Genomic DNA, 24,077 nt, shown 5'->3' on the forward strand with positions numbered 1-24,077 from the left:
ACTGCTTTTGAGACTGGTGGTGTGTACTGTACAGTACTTGCGGAAGTATAATCAAAGATATTTTATAATCTCCTTCCTGTATTCTCTCTAGTGTAATCACACATGATTAAAGCTAGCGTCTTTGGCAGCGACTGGCTTTTCAGTTCTTGTCTTTTTTCATTATGAAAATGGATAAATTCTGGTAAACGAAGGAAAAAGGGGGAAAATATCTTAAGTTGAACATTCCTCATAGAAATGTTAATGCTTTTACCAGACCCAACACACATATGAAAACAGGAAAAAGACAAATATTTCAAATTCTTCATTTGAAACCACTAATCACGTTTTACATGGACTGAATTAAAATATTTTCAGAGAAATACATTACAGCTTACCAGCTGTTTTGACTTTGCTTTGGAAAGCCCTGCCCAGCCTCAGCCCACTCACTGTTTGTCTGAGAACATGTCCCAGACTACCAAAAATAAGTACAATTAAGTCTGCACGAATAACCCAGACTGCTGAGTGTTGTTAGAGGGGTCTGGCATTATGTGAATTGCTCTAGAAAACAATGTCCATGTACCCACCAAAGATACTTTGGTATCGTGAGCCTCCAGGGCTTCCAGCCCTCTTTCAGTCCGTCCACTTCCTGACATGCACACACGCACACAAGCATAAGAAGACCACATTTTGCCTGTCTGGTAGAGGGAGGAAACACAGGTAGGCCTATGGCAGTATCTCACGCCATGCCAGGTGTGGATAAGGAAATACAGAAAGAGAAAGAGAGAGAGAGAGAGAGAGAGAGAGAGAGAGAGAGAGAGAGAGAGAGAGAGAGAGAGAGAGAGAGAGAGAGAGAGAGAGAGAGAGAGAGAGAGAGAGAGAGAGAGAGAGAGAGAGAGAATTCAGACTCCATCTGGAAACTGCCATGAGCCTAAACCCGTATGGGAAACTCTAAACTAACATTCTATTAGAACAATGTTATGTGCCGAGACAGCTGTGAAGAGTTTACATGTTTACAAACAAAAGAGGAAGAGGCAGATGATGAATGAAAAAAAGAGACGTCCAATTTCCCGGGCAATGCTGGCATAACTAAAGAAATAAAGACGCAAAAGAAAAAGAGTGTTGACTTCCCTTGCATCATTCATTATAAAGCTATAATAATTAATGCTGTAATACAAATCCAAACAAATACATGTTGGCCAGACCTAATTAGATGTTACTGGGGGGCCTACACTTCATTGAATTCAACAAATCGACCTACTAAACAGCCAGAAAACGCCCTCTTTTAAAACCCCCGATGTTTATACGCCCTGTATACTTAAGAGTCAGGTGCTCAAGTCAAGTGATTGCGCACGTGCTTCAAAGTCCGCTCGCAAGTCATCCACTCGCACACAAGCTGTGACACACATGCATGTTTAAGTAAGTGCATACATAGGACACCACTGGCACAGCCCACCAGCTGTGCATGACATTGAAAGTGAAGCAACCATGCAGCGCTGGGGCCTATTCTAAGACGCTGGTTTAGGAGTAAACCAGGTTAAGTTAAAAGGTAAATCATTACCTTTTAACTTAACCTGGTTTACTCCTGAACCAACTTCTTTGTGTAGTCCCCTGGATTTCATGCATGCATATGCTGGGGAGTACAGTACAATATGCAATGGAAATGGACTGTGCCCATGTGTTCCAGAAAAGTTTCTTTCAAAAGTCAACACACATGGCCATGGTCATGTATGCATAAGCACATATGGATGGCCACACAGATAGGAAGACAGACACACTGGCACACACGGACATGCACACTAAGGCTGTAACGATACACCCAACCCACGATTCGGTTTGTGTCACGATATATGACCCACGGTTCGATATGCCCCACGATTTTTAAAAAAATAAGAAGAAAATAAATTATGGGCTATATTTATATATAGGCCTATGCTTTCTTTTTGCATTTACCTGCCTACATTATTTTTTTAGGTCTACTAAATGATGTTGCAGATATAGGCCTACCACTGCAACCTGTTCCCCAGGTGTTGACATCAAAACACAACACAGAGAAATAAGGGATATTAGTTCACCAAGGAAAAATAGGCTTATTACAAATAGGCTTAGATCATATCATGCTGAGATGCTGCATGTGTGAGAGACAGAGATGGAGAGAGAAGGGTCAGGGTTCCAGTATAGGTAGCCTATAACAACTGTCTCACATTGTCAAACATTATCCAATTAATATCCAAACATTAACTGAAAACAACACTGGTAATATTTCGTCAGGAAACATGTTGTATTAAGTTACTTACAGAAATGCAACACTTAATTTTGATGTTTAATATTTTTGTAACTGTTTTGATCGTGCAGCAGCGCGCACGCGCTTATACAAACAAAACTCGAAATGAACCTCAGTTATGTTCTCAGTATGCAACACGCACGTTGTCTTTTGTTTCGTTTTGTGATTTGACATTTTGAAATGGAGCATGTTTTCGCTAGGCAGGCTTTCAATGTGGGGAGGATATAATGCTGCCTAATATCCACATCGATCTCAACATTCGCCCGACTTCAGACACTCTTATGAGCGTATAGAGCTCTTTCAAAGCTCTTTCAAATTTGGGCAGGCGGAGCATCTCGCTCTCTCGCATTCTTTCTCTCTCTCCGCTCAACGTCTATCTCCACTCAACATACATCGGCGCATGCATGAATCAAAAACATCTTCACACGTTTGATAAAGCCTTCTTGGTCTGTTGTTCATTTCTGTGCTTTACCTTCCGACGTTTGCCCAAGTTTTTTGTCTCGCGGTCGCGGAGGTTGCTCAGGCAATGAATAACAACCAATGCACGTGCTGCTGGTTGGACGGAACATTTTACAGGAGAGGGGTGAATGGAAGTGATACTCGCTCATGTGCGCCCCATTTCTAATTGTCTTTGAGCGCATATACAAGCATTAAGCGCATATGCAAGCATTTGCCTGTATCCTGATGTTTTCTAGACTGAGGGGTAACAACTTTAAAAGGGCGCATCGCGATTCTGCGAGGAAGGTTCGCGATAGGGGTTCGTGGGTCTGCGTACCGCGATCCCTCGGTTCGATGCAATATCGTTACAGCCTTAATGCACACACATACAGTAAAGCCTCGCTTTGACAAAAGCCACATTCACACAGTCACTTTCCGATTGTTTTCACAAATCAGGCACAGTTCCGACGTGCATTAAACATGGAGATAAGTCCCTCTTGATGCAACACACATGTGGCAGCATCCAGACCTCACACATGTGAAATTGGGGCTTCCCTACGACCACACACACACCAAAGCGGATGCCTTACACACACACCAGAGCCGAGGGGATGCCTTGCACACAAACACACCAGAGCGGATGCCGTACACACACACACACACACATACACGCGCGCACACACACACACACACACACACACACACACACACACACACACACACACACACACACACACACACACACACACACACACACACACACACACACACACACACACACACACACACACACACACACACACACACACACACACACACACACACACACACACACACACACACACACACACACACACACACAGATGTGTTTTGGCTACATGAGGCTTTCTACCATGCTTGTGCCTAACACGCTGGGCATGAACCGGCACTTCGGAAAGCCCTCCTCAGGCTGTATAATAGTGTGTGTGACTATGTGTATGTGTATGCATGTGTTTAAACAAACAATGGTGAATTAAATCCGTCCTACATTACTGACAACAGTGATTAAAGGCGAATTACAAAGCCAGAAGAAGGCCCTGCATGGCAGGAACACAGGCTTAGGGGAGAGAAGGCAAAATCAGGGATGAGAACGGGAGTGAGGTGTTAGCCTGCCAGCTAAGGACAGAAAAATACTGGAGCAAAAAATTCCAGAGAGAGAGAGAGACAGACAGACAGACAGAGAGACAGTGAGACAGAGACAAACCCAGAATAGAGACACTGCAAAAACAGAATGATTGTGAAAAGAGAGGAAGAGGTTAAGAGAGAAAGAGGAAGATAGAGAGAGACAGAGAGAGATTCCAGCAGACAGCAGTGTTGCCAGATGTGTCCCGCCCAAAAGGTTCTCAAATACCGCCAAAATGTGCTAAATTCCGCCCAAATTCAACAAATTACATTGACTTCTATGGGCCCAAAACGGCTGAAAAAAACGCCAAATGGCCAATTTTTCCCGTTTTTGCCCGCCGACGCTCATCCCAAGTAGCCCAATTGGGCGGGCACCCGCCCAATCTGGCAACACTGGCAGACAGGCTGAGGAAGAAAGACAGTGCGAATGAGAGCGCCTCACAATACAGGAGAACATCCCTCAGGCAGTGATGACAGACGAGGCTTAGTCAAGAGGAATACCCCACAGCGAGAATGAGAGTGAGAGAGAGAGAGAGAGAGAGAGAGAGAGAGAGAGAGAGAGAGAGAGAGAGAGAGAGAGAGAGAGAGAACGAATGAGAGAAAGAGAGAGACAGATACAGAGACAGAGCAGCGGAGAGTAGGGGGAAGACCCCATTCTAGTACATTAGTTACTGTTCATTGCCATGGCAACGGGGGCTTTGAGAGACGACCTATAAAGACGATTTCAGCAATGGGGTGAGAGTGACACTTGAATGTGCATGAATGTGTATGGAGGACTGTGGCAAATACTCAGGAGCCATGCTGGACTGATGTCATAGGTCAGTGATTCACAATCTGTGCCCATTGGAGGGCCATGAAGAAATTGCATGAAATAGAATTCTAAATATCTAGATAATGTGTGTGTGTGTGTGTGTGTGTGTGTGTGTGTGTGTGTGTGTGTGTGTGTGTGTGTGTGTGTGTGTGTGTGTGTGTGTGTGTGTGTGTGTGTGTGTGTGTGTGTGTGTGTGTGTGTGTGTGTGTGTGTGTGTCTTCTGAACTATATGTATGTACAGTATTAATGAGTGGATCTTTCAAAGCGGAGAGGTAGCCTGAATGTTGCACCCCACGTGCACGGTAGGAAACTAATTTTGTTTGTCAGAGGTGGGCCATGGACATTCGTGGGATTTTACAGTGGGCCCCAAGTTAGAAGAGATGGGGAACCCATGTCATGGGGCATGGAGGATTACATGGAGGCAGTGGACACAGTACGAGTAATGCTCACGATGAATATGCATGGGGCAAGAGCACAGTCAACCAGAATTCTTCTGCTCACAGTTTTTTTTAAAAATGTTCTGCTCCCACTTTTTTATTCATCACTTCTGAAGAAGGGGTTCAGTGTTGCCAGATGTAGGATAATTATCGTATTTGTGCCATCATTTTGTCCATTTTGTCATCTGTACGATAAAAAAAACATGATGTACGATAATTTCAGAGTTGTGCTTCAGTTCATTTAGATGCTTTGAAACAACAATTTGGGTCTTGTACGATAATGTCCTCCCAAAAAGCCCCCAAAAACGATAATTTTGAGGCTTTAGTACGATAATTCAGCCTTTTCACCTAGCAACACTAACACTGCTGGGTTTACAACAGTGTTAATTTTGTCAACCAGGACGATGGCGAAAATATTTTGTTAACACCCCTTTTTCCTGTGACGATGACGAGACGATGACGCACAAAAATTGCTTCCAGAAAATAAAAATATGACGAGGATAAAAATTGCTTTTCGTTAACGAGACTAAGACAAGTGAAAAATATGTGAAAACTTCCAAAACAGTAGCAGTCATGTGAAATCGGTCTCCATGATTTAATAATATTTCCATCCCTTCCAAGCTCTACACATACTGAAAACAAAACTGTTTTACTCAGATCTCGTGGCAGTAAACTGTATGACTTCTGCGATCTACAGTGTGTCTCAGGAGACATACTTCTATGGCAGGAGTGGGCAATTATTTTGACCTGAGGGCCACATTGGGTGTAGCATATGTATCGTAGGGCCAGATGTCGCAGGCAACATGCATGTGCCAACAATGAGAAATACTGTGATGTACACTGACATAATTTGTTGGCTACTGGTATTTCACTCCTGCAAATTGCAATTTTTAGATGTGACCTTGATTAATCTCACACCTGCAACACCCTTTGCTTTTTTAAGAAGTTTAGGTGTGAGTATGGTACTACCACAAATGTTCAATAACGCTTGAATATCTAAAAGGGGCATTATACTGAAAGGCCACATAAAAATATCAGTAGAGAGAAAGCGTGACTATTTTACTGTCAGTCACCATAACTGAGGTATTGACGTCTGGTACACAGTATATAAAGTGGTTGGTCAACTTTTCATACATACCATGGTAAATCTTACAACTAGGCACTATCTTTCACCTAGTTCCCAGGCCGGTTGAGGACTTATTAGGGCAGTGTTTCCCATACATTAAGGAAAATATGGTGCACCGCCATAGTTTACATTTGGCCGCCATAGTTTCGAAAATGTAAAAAAAAAAAAAAAAAAAAAATTTTTTTTTTTTTTTTTTTTAAACGATTTCCGTCTTCTATTAAACGATTTGAAAAAACGATTTCCTTCGCATTTTCCTCCTGGAGTAAATACATCCTATAGAGAAAACCATAAGTGCTTGAAAGACAGAGGGATCAAAAGCCTAGTCAAGTTGTTGTGGTTAACTCGGGTTTGGGACCAATAAAAAACCTTGAGAGAAGGGACAGTTGGGATGAGTTTACTGACACTCCCCAGGCTTTGTTTTACAGTTGTATGATGATGAGTTAGGCAACAGGCCTTCATTGACACAGCACAGGAGACATCGGACTGCATATAGAAATTAATGTGTGACGAATGTGTATAGACATAAATGTGTAGTATGTTGTTCAGCCCTTTTACCCTTTTATGGGAGGAATTTAAAAAAACTGGCCTGTGACCAGCACCCCTCATGTAGAATGTGTACGCCTTATACGCCTTATGTGTACGTATACTATGTGTGTTGGGGAGAAGGTATAGCCTACTCTCTTAGACCATTTTTGTCTGTGCGTTAACAACTTTTTTGTCGTTTAAGAGCTCCTAAATGCTTATCTGTGCTCCTATTTCTTCTTTTTTTTTTACGCCGCGAACCCCCCCCCCTCCCCCCACATTGCCCCGTGTTAAATACAAATCCCGCTGCCCCCATAGTTTCCAAAAATTCTGTGGGAAACACTGTAGGGGCTACTAATGTGCTCTAGGCGGCCGGTCCATCACCCTATGCTCAATCCGCCCCTGGTCTTGTTCATATAAAATCACTAAGAGTTTTACCCTTGGTTGGGTATTTTCGTCATTTAGACTAAGACTAAGACTAGATTGGGAAGGCAATGACTAAATATGACTAAGACTAACATTTTCATCATTGTGACTAAGACTAGCACTAACGGGAGAATTCTCCCGTCTCCACTTAAGTCGGTTTTACGCGCGCATATTTTACGCGGTCTTATTTTGCGCGTATTCTCCCCTCTGGAACGTCGCCACACCCCTCGCGCTTAACTCAGAAAAACAGCGCGTAGCCCAACATAGGCGTGATATATGCTAAATGGGGGGATGAGTCTCCGCCAAGTTCATCAGTTGTGGCTACAAAGAAACTATGGAGCATGGATTTTCAGATCAACCATGTGAAAACATCGGCAGTCCATTGAGATCCAACACTGAACTTTAACTTTGAATTTAAAACCACGTGCCAAAAGTCCTCTTGCAAAAGCGTTTCAAAATCTAACCTCCGCTCCTTTTCACAAGCAGAAGGCAAGTATAGGAGGTGAGATAATGGGATGGAAACGCGATGTGTCCCTTTGGCGGGAACTCAGCTGAGCGTTTTGGTGCGCAACAGGTTGATTGAAATAATAAACACGATTGAACGTTTTGTGGAAAATGGAGTTTGGCGTGTTGCCTGGACAATTCCGGAAATAAAAAGTGATTTAAAATGCTGATCATTCCCACGTTAAATAAACACATAGTAGGCCTGTTTGCTGACTTTTAAAAGTGTTTCTCCTCCCTTCTCTGTACAGCAACGTGACATTAAAATAATTGGAAATATGTGGATCTCAGCTGTCCGTCAGCATATTACACTTAGGCTACATGCATGCTGAAGAATGAACAAGGAAATCGATCGTCATAAAAAAACGGAGATAAAAAACGTTATATTCTGTCGCAGACATGGGAATTAATTGGACATGGGCATACAATGCCAAGCCAGGACTTAAACGCGGAGCTGATGGGGTGTAATAGAGACCAGAAGCGAAATGCCAAAGACATGCTCTGATATGTAGGCCTACCTTTTACGTTTAGCTGTAATGACATTCAGGAAATATTTTCTGCCTTACAAAAACAGATAGGACAGCCTGTAGCCTACCTCAGTATGTGGTGGTTTTTTATGTCGGGCATCAGTTCAGAAAGTTTAATAGGTTACATGCACATATGCACGAGTTCCAATAAATCACACAAGTGGAGGAGTTGAAATAAAAAACCTTTACTTAACGTTGTGGCTACAACATTGTAAAAATGGTGGAAGGTTGTTTTTGAATAGGCATACTTTGGGGGTAGGCTGTGAGGACGACTGGAACAGCGGTCTTTAGTCTGACGTGCCTTGTCAATTTAGCCTAGAACTTGTGCATGGTGCAACCTGCAACGAGGTGTTTTTGGTTTTGGTTACCGTCCGTGGAGACAACATGATGATCCTCATACTGATTCATTAATTACCTGCTTTTGTTTGTAAGTTCATCGATATGAGAACATGCTCTGGGCAGCTGGTCATATTTTGTCAACAATTAATCTAATGTAGGATGTTTATGTGGAACAGAGAATTGAATTTCGGTTTGGACTGACGCTGACGGTAAAGAACATCAACAAAGCATACCGTGTAAAATGTTCAAAATGCGAGCCAAGTCAGCATCAAATGCAATATTACATTTTGCCTCATAGTGGCGCTTGACCTTACTACAGCCCTTTGATGCGCGTAAAGGCAAACACGCTTAAGTGGACGGGAGAATCCGCTTAGGATTGATTAACATGGGGAACTCCCTGATTTTGGCCTGGCCCCACCCAAAGTGCGCAAGTGATGAAATCGCGCGTAAGCCCCGTTTACTCACGGGCTTGAGTAAGCTCGGAGGCGCTGTTGCGCACTTTTTTTGACTTAAGCGGGTGGGAGAATTCCGCCCTAAATCACTAATTAGGGCTTACACCCCAAATGTTACAAAACATAAAAAGTGGGAGCAGACGAATCCTGGTTAAAGCTAACTTTTTCCATCTTTCATCTTGTTATTTGGTTGTCCTGCTCCCAGGTCACCTACTCCTGCAAGAGTGCAGGGGCCATGCAGGAGTCATGTGAGGAAGCATGGGGGATGACTGCAGCAGCAGACAGCGTGAGAGGAACACCCCATGAATGTGTGTCGAGGACAGCAGCAATGGCACAGAAGCCATGCTGAAGTCATGTGATAGGAGCTTGGGGGGAAGCCCATCAGACGCAGTGAGAGCAACATTCTTCAGGAATGTGTATGGCTGGAGGACTGCCGGAGCAGCAGAGGAACCTTGCTGGAATCACGTGAGAAAGCTTGGGGGATCAGGCACAAAGATTTCCTACGAACAAGATAAATCAAACCATGCCTACCCAATGCAAAGGAGTGTGCTGAAGTTAGGTCTCCTAAGGGGGCGTTGTCTTCTACTTCTTTGTGTGGCGCCCGGTTGCGGCTTGTATAAGATGCGCTCTACTGCCATGTGCAGCGCGATGGGAACTCCACTTACTCTCAACCTCCGCTGGTCTCCTAAAGGGCAGGCGTCACATGGGTCGCATGGATTAAGCACACGTTTAATTTGTCGCTTTTCCAATGCCTCCAATGCACAGTGAGTGACTCTTGAGGGCCACTCCATATCGGCTCGGACAAAGTGCAGACCATTGCTCTACCGACATCCGATTGAGTTGTTTTAAATACACCACCACACATCAGCGCCAATGGCTACCGACGGAGGCTGTTGAATGTGATTTAGCTCCATTTTGTCGTAGCCACTCATTCAAATCCATTGTTGAATCCATACTGCTCTGCTTGTTTGATGTATTAAGTGCAACGCCAGAGTCAGTGGGTACCCAAAATTGTCGGAACCGATACCAGAGATTCTTTAAGTATAGAGATATGCCAACATAATAGGTTTTTATGGGCACCTAACGTGACCAGGTTCCGGTCTGCCTAAAGGGGCGTGTCATAATGTAGGAGCATTGAATAGAACAGTCCTCAGGTCTGCCTAGGTCTGCCTAAAGGGGGGTTTCCTCCCCAGTAATAGAACCCGGAAACAATGGGCCAATGGAACCTCTCTCTCTCTCTACTCTCTCTGCCGATACTGCTCTGCAAGGCTGTCGGAAGCGATGTGCGGCGACCTCATGAATGTGTATGGAGAACTGCTAGCAAGAGCTCAGGAGCAGAGTTGTACACAGTAGAAGTACTCTCACAGATGTAAAAACAGCACTAGTAGTATGATATTACAAAGTTGAAACCATAGTTTACAGTAATATCATACCGCTGGTGTTGTCATTACATCTGTCAGAGTACTTCTACTTCGACACCCTTTGGTCTGCTCCTACAAGAGTAATGGTAGGCAGTTAGTGCGCTCTATGAAAAAGCCCAATCATAATGGAGGTTAAACAGACTTGTGTCTAAATGTAAAACCAAAGTGTCCAAGCAACGGCTGTGGAATTGCTTTAACCACGGTTAAACGGTGGCCATGGTGAACTCATGCAAGAAAGCAACGGGGACCACAACATACACCGTGAGAGTAAGACTCTTCCATCAATCAAAATGTATGCTGTGTATGTAGCACAATATCACAACTATACAGTTGACTCAAAATGCGTCAAAATACACATACTCATTCCCACACCAGCTCGCTATGGAGGCTGCCAAGAAACCGCCAATTGTTTGGGGTTCACGTGAGAAAGTGCTCACACGCAGTACACACGCACGCAGTAAACACACACGCAGTACACACGCACGCGCGCACACACGCACACATACTGTACATACAGTACATACACATACACACACACACACACACACACACACACACAAGAACAAAACAGCCATGCTGAAGTCAAGTGATAAGAAAGAATATGGGAGATGACAGCAGCAGTAGCAGCAGACGCGCTGCAAGTGAAGCTCTTGGTGAATAGTATGTAGCAGTGCAGCAGTAAAGGAGCCATGCTGGAGCCAAGTGATAAGAGAGTTTGATGTGGAGCCTATAGCGCCTTTTCCATCAGATTCGGAAGCAAATTAAAAGTTAAAGCGCTCCATATTGTAGTGATATAAGATGCGGAACGCATCTGTGATTAGAACATAGGAAAGAGAGAATATCCTGCATGAGACACAACTCCAGGCATTTGAGAAAGTGTTGGTACTCTCAATCCAGGTCCAGTCGTAGCTTTTGCACATGCGTGACTTTAGCCTGACTTTCATATCTCTTCAAGACTTTTTATGACCTAGAGCATTACAATTAACATTTCTCAAACGGCATAATTGACCCACATCCCTTCGTTTGCTACGGATCGAGGATCATAAAAGGCTGTGCGAAGTTTAAACCGATGATATTTTCTCAGTCCCAATAGAACGTCACTGCTTTGGACGCGCCTCTACCCAGGGCCGTTAAAGCTACTCAAAGTTGATTGCTTCCCGACAAAGTGGGTGGAGTTCCCGAGTTATCCAGAGCTCAGAAAGTACTTGCATTGGTCTTGACCTGACTAGTAGCCAAAGGTCTTGCATCACTAGGAGGGCGCGGCCTGGCTAGCGTAGGTTATGGCATTAAACCTTTTCCATCAACTTATAGCAATACAACTTTTCCCAAAACCAAATCTTTCGAGTGATTTAACGATATGCAAAAAAAATGGTGTAAGAGCCATATAACTGTTTTCCCATCATGTGTCGCACTAACTTCTTGATGTGCATCACATTAAAGCGAATCATCTTGTTGATGTTAAAAGGGCTTATGTGCTCTACTCTACCCCAGACATATCTCTCGCTCGCTTTCTCTCTCTCTCTCTTTCTCTCTCTCTATGGATGGAGCACTGCAGCAGCACAGGAGCCATGTGATAAGAGCAGTGGGGGATGGCAGAGCAGCAGCAGCAGCATCAGGAGCTAGGGCATGCGGAGCCCATGTGCTCTACTCTACTCTACGCCAGGCATCTCTCCCTCTCTCTCTTGCTCTCCATCCTCTTCCACTTTCTCCATGCTCCAGGGCAGCCCAGGCCTCGTCAGATAGTGCAGAAAGGCGGGCAGCGACGTGCCTTGTCCTCAGGCAACTCTGACACAGGGCTGCAGCCCCCCACCACCACTACAGCATGCATTCACGTCATGCCTTCCACTAGAGCGGAGAAGCTCTACTACAGTAGACTGAATGTATGTTTAGTGTGCATGCTCATACATGCGCGCGCGCGCACACACACACAGGCATACAGACACACATGCATCATGCACACACACACATGCACGTACTACACACATGCGCAATGCCTTGCGTTATAGTGAACAGCAGTATGAGGCTTGCACATGTGGCCACACGCACACACATTCACTCCTACTTGTACACACATGTGCACACACGCTGCATGCCTGTGTGGAAAAAAAGAGGTACACAGAAAAAGCAAGCAACATCGCACACATTCATAGAAACAGACAAACATACAACGCAGTTGGTTCTCTGACAACACAAATACTACAAAAAGGTAACATCAGTTTCAATATGGCAATCATTTTAGAAAAAAACAGAAATCAAAACTGAAGTGCACAGCTTAGGGGTGCTAGAGCATTTCTCATGTCCATGTCTATAGTAAAAAAGGCACTCCACGCCTGCATACAGTCCACTCTTGCCTAGCGTGCACTGTGGAATGCAACCAACACAGTTTTCTGTGTATTGGTGGCAGGCCAAGTATTTAGTTGGTGGACCGCAGTTTGCGATGACTCTAAAAGCTCCTATTCACACGGGACTCTAGTTTCTGTGAGAACCCTCCAACTGTCACACTGTTTTATCCCCATGTGAATAGACTGTCTTGGTAACTTCTTTTGCCCACCAATACATAAAAGTGACTTGGACTTGGTGTTTGTTTTGAACATTCTCTCATGTTCCTTTTGAGCGCAACCACTGCCAAAACTCTTAAGTAGGACTCAACAGAAAGTCATACGGGCTAGCAAATGCTAGCAAATCAAAGAATGAAAGCATTGAACTACTGCATGGATTTTTTGCTGGGGAGTTCCTGGAGTCACTACTCCACAAAACAGTCACCATATCCATCAAGATCCATCTTTATGATTGGTGGGAGGCGTAATTTACAGAGAAGGTGACCGATGCCTCTGCAGAACAGTGTGATCCATAGAGTAAGGGATTGGAGAGGCAGAGAGAGCAGCGACTGGGGGCCACAAAGGGCTGATGGCTCTGGTTACTGGAGTTGGGGGGTGGAGTTGGGGGTCTCCCGAAACAAGTGAAACAAAAGACAGTACTGTCTGTGCCACAGAACCATCTCTCCCTCTGTATCCCCCACCCTCTCTCTTTCTCTCCTCCCCTTCTGCCATTGCTCTCATCTATTCACTCACTCGTTTATGTCCTGGCATTCAGGAGGAAAAAAATGTTAATTGAAGCCTGTGAAGGGGAGGTGGGGAGCAGAGAAACAGATATGGCGGAGTAGCGATCCTGAGAACAGATAGCATATGTGTGTGTGAGAGGGAGAGAGTGAAAGAGAGAGGTGGAGGGGAACATGAAACAGAAAAAGTAGAAAGGAAGGGGAAACAGAGGAACATTGTGCAGATAGAGAGAAAAGGTAAATGGACGAAACCCACACATAAACGGAGAAAGAAAGAAAGAAAGAAAGAAAGAAAGAAAGAAAGAAAGAAAGAAAGAAAGAAAGAAAGAAAGAAAGAAAGAAAGAAAGAAAGAAAGAAAGAAAGAAAGAATAAGAAAGAACCATTGCTGGCAAGGACGGAAAAAATAATGGGGCCCAAATCAAATAAGCAAGTGGGAAAAAATTAGAGGAGCAGGACGAGTAATTGAGGAAAGAGAGTAAAGAGGAGGAGGAGGAGGAGGAGGAGGAGGAGGAGAGGGGGGAGGAGGAGGCTGGATAAAAGAGATGAAGACTAGAATCAAGAGGCAGCAGCAGCCCAACAACATCCCATCACATCATAGCCAAAACGTGAAGGTGGAGCAGAGTGGGGCAGTACTGAGCAGAGGAGTCTGGCTGGCTGGCATCCCCTCTGACTCACCTCCCCATGCATTAAACATGAAGGCTGCCCTGCCACGGCAATAACAACGCTAACACAAAAGGACGGGCACCACATCGCCCCATCTCCCCCCTTCCACGTTCGCCAGGTAGTGGGTGTGTGTGTGTGTGTGTGTGTTTGTGTGTGTGTGTGTGTGTGTGTGTGTGTGTGTGTGTGTGTGTGTGTGTGTGTGTGTGTGTGTGTGTGTGTGTGTGTGTGTGTGTGTGTGTGTGTGTGTGTACGTGCGTGCGTGCGTGCGTGCGTGCGTGCGCGCGTGCTTGCGCGCGTATGTGTGTGTGTGTGTAAAGTCCGTGACGGCATCAGGTTACCTCCTTCTCCATCATGCCAACACACTAATGGTAAAAAAACAAAGTGCATGCCAAGACAAAGCGCTTCCCGCTCCTCCCCGACTGGGGCCCATGAACGCATGGGCAGGCGTGCTACTCTTGGCTCGGCTGCCCATCAGATGCCCACGCCAGCCAACCGGCACTCAAATGTGGCAAGCTGGCTATGTCATGACAAACGCTCCTGTGTAACAGGACCAACAGTGTTCGTCCGGGATGGGGCCCCACAGCCGTCCTCGTATGCTCCCCCGGGCCAGGCTGGCTCAGGGCAGTGCACCTGCAGGGGGATCGGCTCGGCTCTACTGCCGCAGTAGTGGCCCCACTGTTGACCTCCACGGGGCCAACAGCCCAGCCTGTGTCTGAGCCTGTATTCATTGTCAACTGATTTACTACTACACAGGGAAAACCTGGGACTGCACCAAGACGAAGGCTTTGGAACATGAGATGCCACAATTCACTGCATTGGAGAGGAGAGGAGAGGAGAGGAGAGGAGAGGAGAGGAGCGCAGCGGAGCGGAGGGGAGAGGAGTGGAGTGGAGTGGAGTGGAGCAGAAAGAAAAAGAAAGGAGACTAGAGACCAGCGAGGAGAAAGCGGAGGAGAGGAGCAATTGGACCAGAGGTAGAGCTACAGAAGGAGACACTGTACCTTCCAGTTGGCTAACTCCTGAAACTCGATGATCTTTATGAAAGCGCCCATTAGGATGCCTGTAGAGAGAGAGAGAGAGAGAGAGAGAGAGAGAGAGAGAGAGAGAGAGAGAGAGAGAGAGAGAGAGAGAGAGGGCACAAAAGTCACCTTTAGTAGCCAGTTCAACTTGACTGAATTTCCACTTTTAGAGTCCTGCAAAGAAAAAAAGAGAAAACCCTCTGAAACTGTTGGAGGGTGGGCGGGGGAAGGGGAGGTATCGAGACAATGACCAGTGTAATTAGAATTCCTCAAAAGAATGTGTGCTATCTGGCTGGTCATTGTATGCGAACGAACACACAGGCCACCAGCATAAAGGAATTCTTATCATAATCCTAAAAGGAGCCATTGTTTAATATGCTTAGACGGGTAAGCTGGCGAAGGTGGCATTCTCCAGTTTCAGATTCAATTAGAGGGCACCAGAAAACGAGGACGCGTAGAAAATGAAAAGAGAGAGAGAGAGAGAGAGAGAGAGAGAGAGAGAGAGAGAGAGAGAGAGAGAGAGGGGAAACAGAGAGAGGTAAGAAAAGGAAAAGGACAAAAGAATGACAGAGCAGTCTCCGGGGTCTTCAAAAGAGGAAGTGTGACTTGGCCACCTCTTCACCTCCTCTTCAAGAGTGCCTTATCATCCATCCACCTTCAGACAGGATGTCAGAACACTCGCTCCTTGAGCATTGTTCTTTCACGCTTGCTCAAGGTCGCCAACCCTTGGACTGCAGAAGCAAGGATTCCTTTTCCCGTTTCAGCATCACGCAAGCTTCCTGTCTCAATAGGAAAGCTCCGAGCATGGCGAGAGATATTGTGGAAAAGTAGGACTTAATGCTTTTGTAGAATAAATGCTTTTGTCCACATCCAGTTACACTGGAAATGTATTTTATTGCCTAATGCCAACTCCACCCATAAGGGCTGTTTTTTCCACAAATAATATAACTAGTGGTGCATATTGCTAAGCCTGTGCATATGGTTGCTGTGTCTGTTTTACATAAAAGCTACTACTACTTTTACATAAAAGCTGCTTTTTTACCTAAATCTTGCACAATCATCTACCACAGACAACGCAAGTAACATGCTATAGCATCTCACAGGGACTGTTATCATGCTGTACATAAACATACGCAGGAGGAGCATGTGCAATTGCAGAGAAGAGGACAGGAAACCCACTGATGACGGTTTAACGGTGGAAAGGTGTTTGCTGTGGACATGAGGGCTGAATAAATAATAATGAGGCTGAGCTTGTGAGCGGTTTTCTCCACTTGAAGAGAAAAGGACTGAACACGAGATGAGAAGACCATAGAAGAACAGAAAACACACGTGTACAGTACACGTTTGAGTCGATACTCACCCAGTGAGACAACAGCCACACTCTCCGGCAGGAAGTGCAGCTTGAACTTTATAAGTAGGTGCACCAATATGATGCAGATTCCTGATGGAAAAAAACACAAAATCAGACTTAATAAGTGCAATAATTCATGTCTCTTACATTACATGTAGTTAATGGTAGCCCCTTGATGCCCCATTCCACCAGTGGAACGCTGTAATTGTCACAGAAAAACATTTACTACCAGAGTACTACACCACTATGATAGTACACAGGACTTTTGGTACTTGGTCATAGGCATTCTGGTAACAGCTCATTTATAACAGGTGCTGTATCTTACTGGGTTAATGTCCAGAATTGTATTAACATTTTCCGAAATAAAAACCCTCATTGCAGGCAGTATACTATACAGACAGTACTTTAAGCTTGGCATGTTTATCGTTATTCGAAGCGGGTTGTCAACATTATGGTGGTGATAGTGTTTCGTACCCCAACATATTCAGAAGTTTTTAGTAATCAGTAATGACGTGTGACTTCATGATAACATGCAGGAATAAGTTGCCATTTTATATGACCACCATGCATTTCAGAGTAAAGATAAAACTTTTTCCCATTCATCTAATGTTTGATCAGCTATAAAAAAACAAAAAACAAATAATCGGGTCTCCTGCAGAATAAACTTCACAGACAATCGAATAAACGTCCTTGCTTGGAAGACAGCCAAACCAAATGTGTCACAACGTCACAATGACATTTCATTACTGTAATGAAATGTCATTTTGAGGTTGTGACACATTTTGACATAGCAGTGGTGTAAGACAACTTGTTTTGTAACCAAAGAGAGAGGTTTTCACTACGCTGCCTGATCTACCTGGAGATCTACACGTTGGCTCTGTATGAGCTGAGCCATATTGGTGTGCAAAGCATGCACCACTGTAAACCTGATATGCTGTGATCTTTTTCATCAAATGAAAAAAAAAACCCTGAAAAAGACTAGCTCCGAGGTTTCAAAGATGTGTGCAACAGAGACTGGAGCCTTCCCTTCCCTGAAGACAGGAAGTCAAAATTCAGAGTGTTTTCTCACTCACTTACGTGGCACCACTTCCATGCTGGTGTCTTTTTGGAGCCTGACCGAATTTAGTGTGCCTTTTTAGTGCCAAGGCAGAACCCCAGAACTGCATTTGCATCAATCTGGCGCTAATATTAAAGGAATACCATCATTTCAAGTGTTGTTCATGATATTAGAGGCAAGAATAAGACAAGATATTGATCATTTTAAAATATAGCTTTTTTTATATTCAATGTTTAACATTTTAATATCTCGCATTTCATGCTCTAATAACTGTTGTGTTCCTTGTTGATTGTGTAATTTGTAGAGCCAGAAAAGAACAACATCAAAACCATCTCTTTGTAACTTAAATTGACTGACATAATTAAGGATGACTATACAGTATATACTTAGTGTCCTACCCTCTCAATTACTTCTTACTTTGAGTCATTCAGGCCCCAAAGTGTCTGAATTCACGTGTAATGACCCATGCAGGCTATAGTTGGCTCCTGAATAAAGTAGTGCATTACTAAGGTATTAATAAGGCTGTACCAAGCCTAGTTGCGCTTTAACCTTGTAAGAATTTGTGTAATGGTTCTCCATTATTCCCTTAAAACACACTTTCGGCATAATCAATCAAAATATTGTGAATATACAATTCTGCATAAACCAGAAAAAAACTGGTAACCAACAGTTGTCTCTATTTCTCACTGACTTAGTATTAGCTTCATCTTCCATGGTCCATGTTACATCATATTCCCAATTTTCCTACAAACAAAACGTAATGATTTTGAACAAAAGAACTTTGGATTTCCTTTTTTACTTAAATAAAAAAGAGACAAAAGGAACAATAGTTGTATGTATGTACAAAGTCTTGAAATTAACGTGGGGGCAGCATGTTCCCCTTGGGATTCTCAAAGAGTACAGAAGAAGGGTGAGCTAAAATACTAAAATAAATCTCCATGAAGAATTTCCTACTTCCGGTGTGTGTGTGTGTGTGTGTGTGTGTGTGTGTGTGTGTGTGTGTGTGTGTGTGTGTGTGTGTGTGTGTGTGTGTGTGTGTCTGTGTGTATGTCTGTGTGTCCTCCTTTGATCACAACATCTGGCACTAAAGTTGTTTTTGTTTACGTGCAAGTGAGGAGAAATACAAAATATCAAAGCAGACAATCTTTTCATCACTCTGAAAAGGAAAAGTCATTTAAGGAAATGGCTAATCTAACGTGTCTAAATTTGGCCAATCAGTGTCCACATGGGACACAGACACAACACTCAACTTCCTCAGTGCCAAGCAAAGAACGTAGAATTCTACCATGCCGTCCCTACCGTGGCCTAACGGTAGGGCACTCATTTGCTACGCGGCCGACCCGGGTTCGATTCCCAGTCCGGGTCCTTTGCCAGCCCTTCCCCATCTCTCGTCCCAACTCACTTCCTGTCTGTCCTTCACTGTGCTGCCTCATAATAAAGGCTTGAAAAGCAACCAAAAAATACTTTAAAAAAAAGAATACTACCATGCCACCAGTACTGACCGTAGAGGAAGAAAGTGGGCATTTCTCAAAACTCTAGTGCATGCACTTCCAAGTGTATCAGCCTAATTAGTCACGCCCAGTGATTGGATACTCTTTGGTGAACTCTGCGGAGTATTCAATCACTGGGTGTGACTAATAAAAAGAGTATCCAATCACTGGGCATGACTAATTAGGCTGATACACTTGGAAGTGCGCGCACTAGAGTTTTGAGAAATGCCCAGTTACTCCCCTCATAACCATGCCGTACTACGCTCTGATGACGTAAGTAAGACATCCTGTCCCTACAGAACTAATCCTCGGTGCCAAGCCACTCTTTTTTCTGCCCCCACCCCTTCATCACTCTTCAAGGGCAGATAACAGCCGTGCAGATAACAGCCGTATGGCTGCTATAGGCCCAATGACTTATAGAAAGTACTATACTTCTATAATTAGGCCCCCCACTCTGTGTGTGTGTGTGTGTGTGTATGTGTATGTGTATGTGTATGTGTGTGTGTGTGTGTGTGTGTGTGTGTGTGTGTGTGTGTGTGTGTCCGGTTGGTTCAACTGACCAATGACAAGCAGGCTGAAAAAGATTGACATCCCACTTGACTGTTCCTCCTCCTGGGCCTTCACCCCAGTGTGTTCGGGCAAGATGGGTTTTGGTGTTGGCGGTGCCGGTGTGGCAGCCTTTGCTGCATGGGTGGTGGTGGTTGCGTGAGCCGTGTCATTGCTGGGATTCTCAGTGTCATTCAGCCTGTACACAGCAATGCAGCAAAAGTGCAATGGCAACTTTATCATTGACCTAATGGCATTTTTTAATGATGATGATGATGATTTACAGTTACATACGGTTATTCAATAATATTCACTTATTCACTAACAACACAACATATTGGGCTACTAAGTAGCTCTACTGTTTCCTGGTGAACCAGTAGCCTGTAAGTAAGCCTGGGCGTCAACACATAGCTTCTGGTTCACCAGGAAAGCTCTACTGGAGGGTCGAAATCGAACAGCTCATGTTGTTTCAAGACAGTTTACACTGATATGTTGTATGTGAAGAAACGCCGAATGCTCAGTAGTCTAAGATCACACGGCTTTAGGACTAATGCACTCGAGATACAAACCTACTAATCTCCTCGCCATGCAAGGTGTCAGACTGCAGATTGAGCGGCGTGCCCTCCTTGTCTGTATTTTTGGGGGCATGCTGACTGTCATCTGCCCCGACCTGGGCCACTTGGCTAGGTCCTCCAGCCTCATCCCTCGTATGCACTGCCAACGACGGCTCCTCTGCCTTGACTTCTTCTCCGGAGAGAGGATTTACGACGCACAACGCAAAGCATACCACGACGTAACAATATAAGGCTCTCATCCTTAAAAATAAAACCCGTAAAGATTTAGTTTCCCCGATTCAAATCCATTTCACAGTATGAGCTGTTACAGTGGGCTCTGTCATGTTGTTGTACCGAAGGACCACATCACAGGTTTTCTTCCTGGTTGAACGTTCTCATGGGAAAGGGAGTTTATATGCGTCATGGTATTTTTTATATTTGCTGGCTAAAAAACGTACATCAGAGGAATTACATTTCATTTGACGTATAATCACTAAATAACCGCACCATATAGTACTGTCAAGTAGATAATATGCTTATGAGTGTCAATATTTCTCTATTTGTGATTAAACAAAACTACATTTCCCAGAAAGCGTTGCGTGAGTGCTGACCAGGATGCTTCCATAAACCAGCATGGGTTTATAGGAGTTGTAGTTCGCGTGGGACCTACTGTATGCTGTATGGCCAGCATCCTTTCTAAACGCAGAAACACTGCTTGAATTCAAAATAAGTTTAGCATACAGTCATTTCATTTTTTTTCTCAAATGCTGCCAATAGAAATTGTGAACCCACAACATTGCTGATTTCCCCCTGAGTCAGTGTAGGCTAATTCCTTTTTTGCTCACTAAAGAAAACCATGTAGGCCTGCAATGATTTTGGCAAATAGGACCAATTTCAATTACGCCTACCTAATATTTTACTTTCTTCAGATAATACATTTCAGGATATGATCATACAAAGAAGACAATTAGGAGAAAGTGTGGCATAGAGCTTCATTGGACAAAAAAAATCAGTAGGCACAACTACTTTGTATTTAGTGTGTGAGTCAGTGCAATAAATGTTATAGGGCCCTGAAAAGATGTGGCAATGCATGCATTGGCGTAGGCTATATATAGGCCTAATGGTTGACACATTTGTGACGACCTGCTTTTCCAACATTTACTGATTTGTTTTAGAAATGCTTTTTAAACACTGCGGTTTTAAAGTAGCCTAATTACAACACAATTACAGTCCTGAGACTCATTATTGCCTACAAATGACTCCTTACAGTTGGGCTTTAAGTGTTTTGACAAAATTTAACGTGGTCTATCTGAAAGGCTGTACCACACAATTAACCTGAGTAGGCTGTTCAATAGCCTGTCGCCCTATTGAAAGGGGAGTGACATTCTGAGCAGGTTGTTTCCAAACATTACTGTATGCTGTGCTAACACACTGCTTCATTCATTAAGACGAGTAGTTTGCTTTATAAAGGCCTCTACGATAAGTTTCTGTTACCAAAATGGCAATAACCAAGTCGTAACGTAGGCCTAAGCATTCTGTGCAATGTCATAGTGTACAACATATTGAATGCCCACCTGAAACTCCCAATGTCATTGTGACACTGCCCTCCACAGCACGAGTAGTTTGCTTTATAAAGACCTCTACGATAAGTTTCTGTTACCAAAATGGCAATAACCAAGTCGTAACGTAGGCCTAAGCATTCTGTGCAATGTCATAGTAGGCCTACTCAAGCCAATGTACAACATATTGAATGCCCAATGTCATTGTGACACTGCCCTCCACAGTACATAGGGCTCATAATGAAATTGCATTTATGCCTCAACCGTTCATGGGGGCAGCCCCAAACGGCGACCCAAGGGAGCAATGCAGCGGAATGGTACCATGCTCAGGGTACCTCAGTCATGGAGGAGGATGGGGGAGATGACTGGTCAATTATTTCCCCCACCAACCTACCCGGTCGGTAGTCGAACCGACAACCTTTGGGCTACAAGTCTGATGTCCTAACCGCTTACAGATGACTGCCCATATACTGTACTTCGTTAGCTTCTTTAATGACTACAGCGTTCCACTGGTGGAATGATGCACAGTTGCCTATGAGACTACATGTGTGTTCAGGAATGCCTGCAACGTTTATGGAGTTGGTCTAGGTTTGAATTCTCGTAGGATTCCATGGTGGATTCTCATCCAACATCATCTACAGCTGAGGAACCTGTAGTACGCCTATCACCTCATATTGCTTCAGTGGTGTTGTCTCATCTAATTTACTGTGTTGCTGGATCAAAGGATCACTTAAATGTATGGCATTGTAAGGCACAATGCATTGAAAAAAATCTGTAAAAGCAGGGAAATTATATTTGACTGCACTTTTTTTAAAATGTAGTTCTATCTTTAATTTAGCATAAAGATAACCTCAATTTTAGATAACAATCTTTACACACTGCAAACACCCCCTCATCTCTGTATTCACTCCATTGTTTGTGTGTGTGTGTGTGTGTGTGTGTGTGTGTGTGTGTGTGTGTGTGTGTGTGTGTGTGTGTGTGTGTGTGTGTGTGTGTGTGTGTGTGTGTGTGTGTGTGTGTGTGTGTGTGTGTGTGTGTGTGTGTGCATGTGCACGTGTGTGTGGGCGTTTGTCTGTGTTGGTGTGGTGGTGGCTGTGGTATATAATCTAGCATGTCTAATATTATTATATCTACATCTACAATCAGACCTTTTAATATTCATCCTAGGGTTGAAATTGCCTCCACGACAATAACATTCATCAGCTTCACCGTTTCCCGGGGAAACAGCTGGAGGCACACTCCAGATCAAGTCTTTTAATGATTCATTTATTCTACCAAGGGGGAACACGCTCCGTAGCATCATCCATTTTCCATTTGAGTATTTTCAGGAATATGCCACCAACCAGGATCAGATATGTTTTTTTTGGCGTGTTTATTGTGATTTTACATCACAGACTGGCATCATGTTGGCTGATGCCATTTTGAGAGACAAGAGTCCTCAAAAAGCCTGAGATAGTGATTATTTGCAGTGCATGGTCGGTTCAGGCTTTACACTGGAGACCAATATTCCCCCGTCGAAAATGCTTTGACAGCGGTTGGCAAGGAGGGAGTCATGCAGCGTGTTAGTCATCAGGTGCACTCACAGTCATCCCTATGGCACAAAGGTCAATTACATCTCTGTTTATGCTGAAGAATCATACTTAGACCGCCTAGACCATGACATTAGCAACCCCTAGCAAGTCCTCTACTGGCCTGGAATCTGGATGAAACTGGACTTCATTGTGAGATTTCCCTGTAACCCTATTAATGTGTAAAACATTAACCAACCAGTTTATATACCGTGTACCAGACATCAATACCTCAGTGACGGTGACTGACAGTAAAATAATCACACCCCCTCATACTGATATTTTTATGTGGCCTTTCAGTATCATTCCCCTTTTGGATATTCAAGCGTTATTGAACATCTGTGGTAGTACCATACTCACACCTAAAAATTTAAAAAAAGCAAAGGGTGTTGCAGGTGTGAGATTAATCAAGGTCACATCTAAATATTGCAATGTGCACAAGTCAAGTTCGGTTTCAGTCCGGGAAACTTGGATGCAGAAAATGAACAGCGATTTGATGAGACAGCGACAGATATTGCCGTCAACAAAGCATTTTGGATAATCTGCGCATTGCACAGCCTATCTCTACTGGACTGGTTACCTTGCTGTCTCCAACTACCAATAAGCTCTGCGAGTGTACAGTAGGCCTATGGAATGTTGCGTAACATGAATTGAGCAAAGAAAGGAAAGGGTTCTCTATGCCGTTTAGCTATCTGTGCTCTTTTAATTAAGTGTTCATGCTGATATTGCTAAGGAGACAGCCCAGGACAAAGTCATCTGAAAGAGCCCCCTACCCAGTACATACAATATAATG

At 44.0% G+C, this 24,077-nt stretch overlaps 1 protein-coding gene across 1 annotated transcript in view; it reads right to left on the minus strand.

Moving 5' to 3' along the window:
* Window positions 1-20,513, minus strand: part of slc9a8 (solute carrier family 9 member 8) — a 63,142-nt gene extending 42,629 nt beyond the window's left edge. The window contains exons 1-4 of the mRNA XM_063208662.1: window positions 20,173-20,513; window positions 19,618-19,802; window positions 16,520-16,600; window positions 15,142-15,200 (exon numbers count right to left, since the gene is read on the minus strand). Of these exons, the coding sequence (XP_063064732.1) occupies window positions 15,142-15,200; window positions 16,520-16,600; window positions 19,618-19,802; window positions 20,173-20,417 (570 nt within the window). The 5' untranslated portion in view covers window positions 20,418-20,513. The remainder of the gene's footprint in view (window positions 1-15,141; window positions 15,201-16,519; window positions 16,601-19,617; window positions 19,803-20,172) is intronic.
* Between the last annotated feature and the right edge of the window lie 3,564 nt (window positions 20,514-24,077).

This window comes from Engraulis encrasicolus, chromosome 10 (assembly GCF_034702125.1).
Source record: "Engraulis encrasicolus isolate BLACKSEA-1 chromosome 10, IST_EnEncr_1.0, whole genome shotgun sequence".
Taxonomy (NCBI): Eukaryota; Metazoa; Chordata; class Actinopteri; order Clupeiformes; family Engraulidae; genus Engraulis; species Engraulis encrasicolus.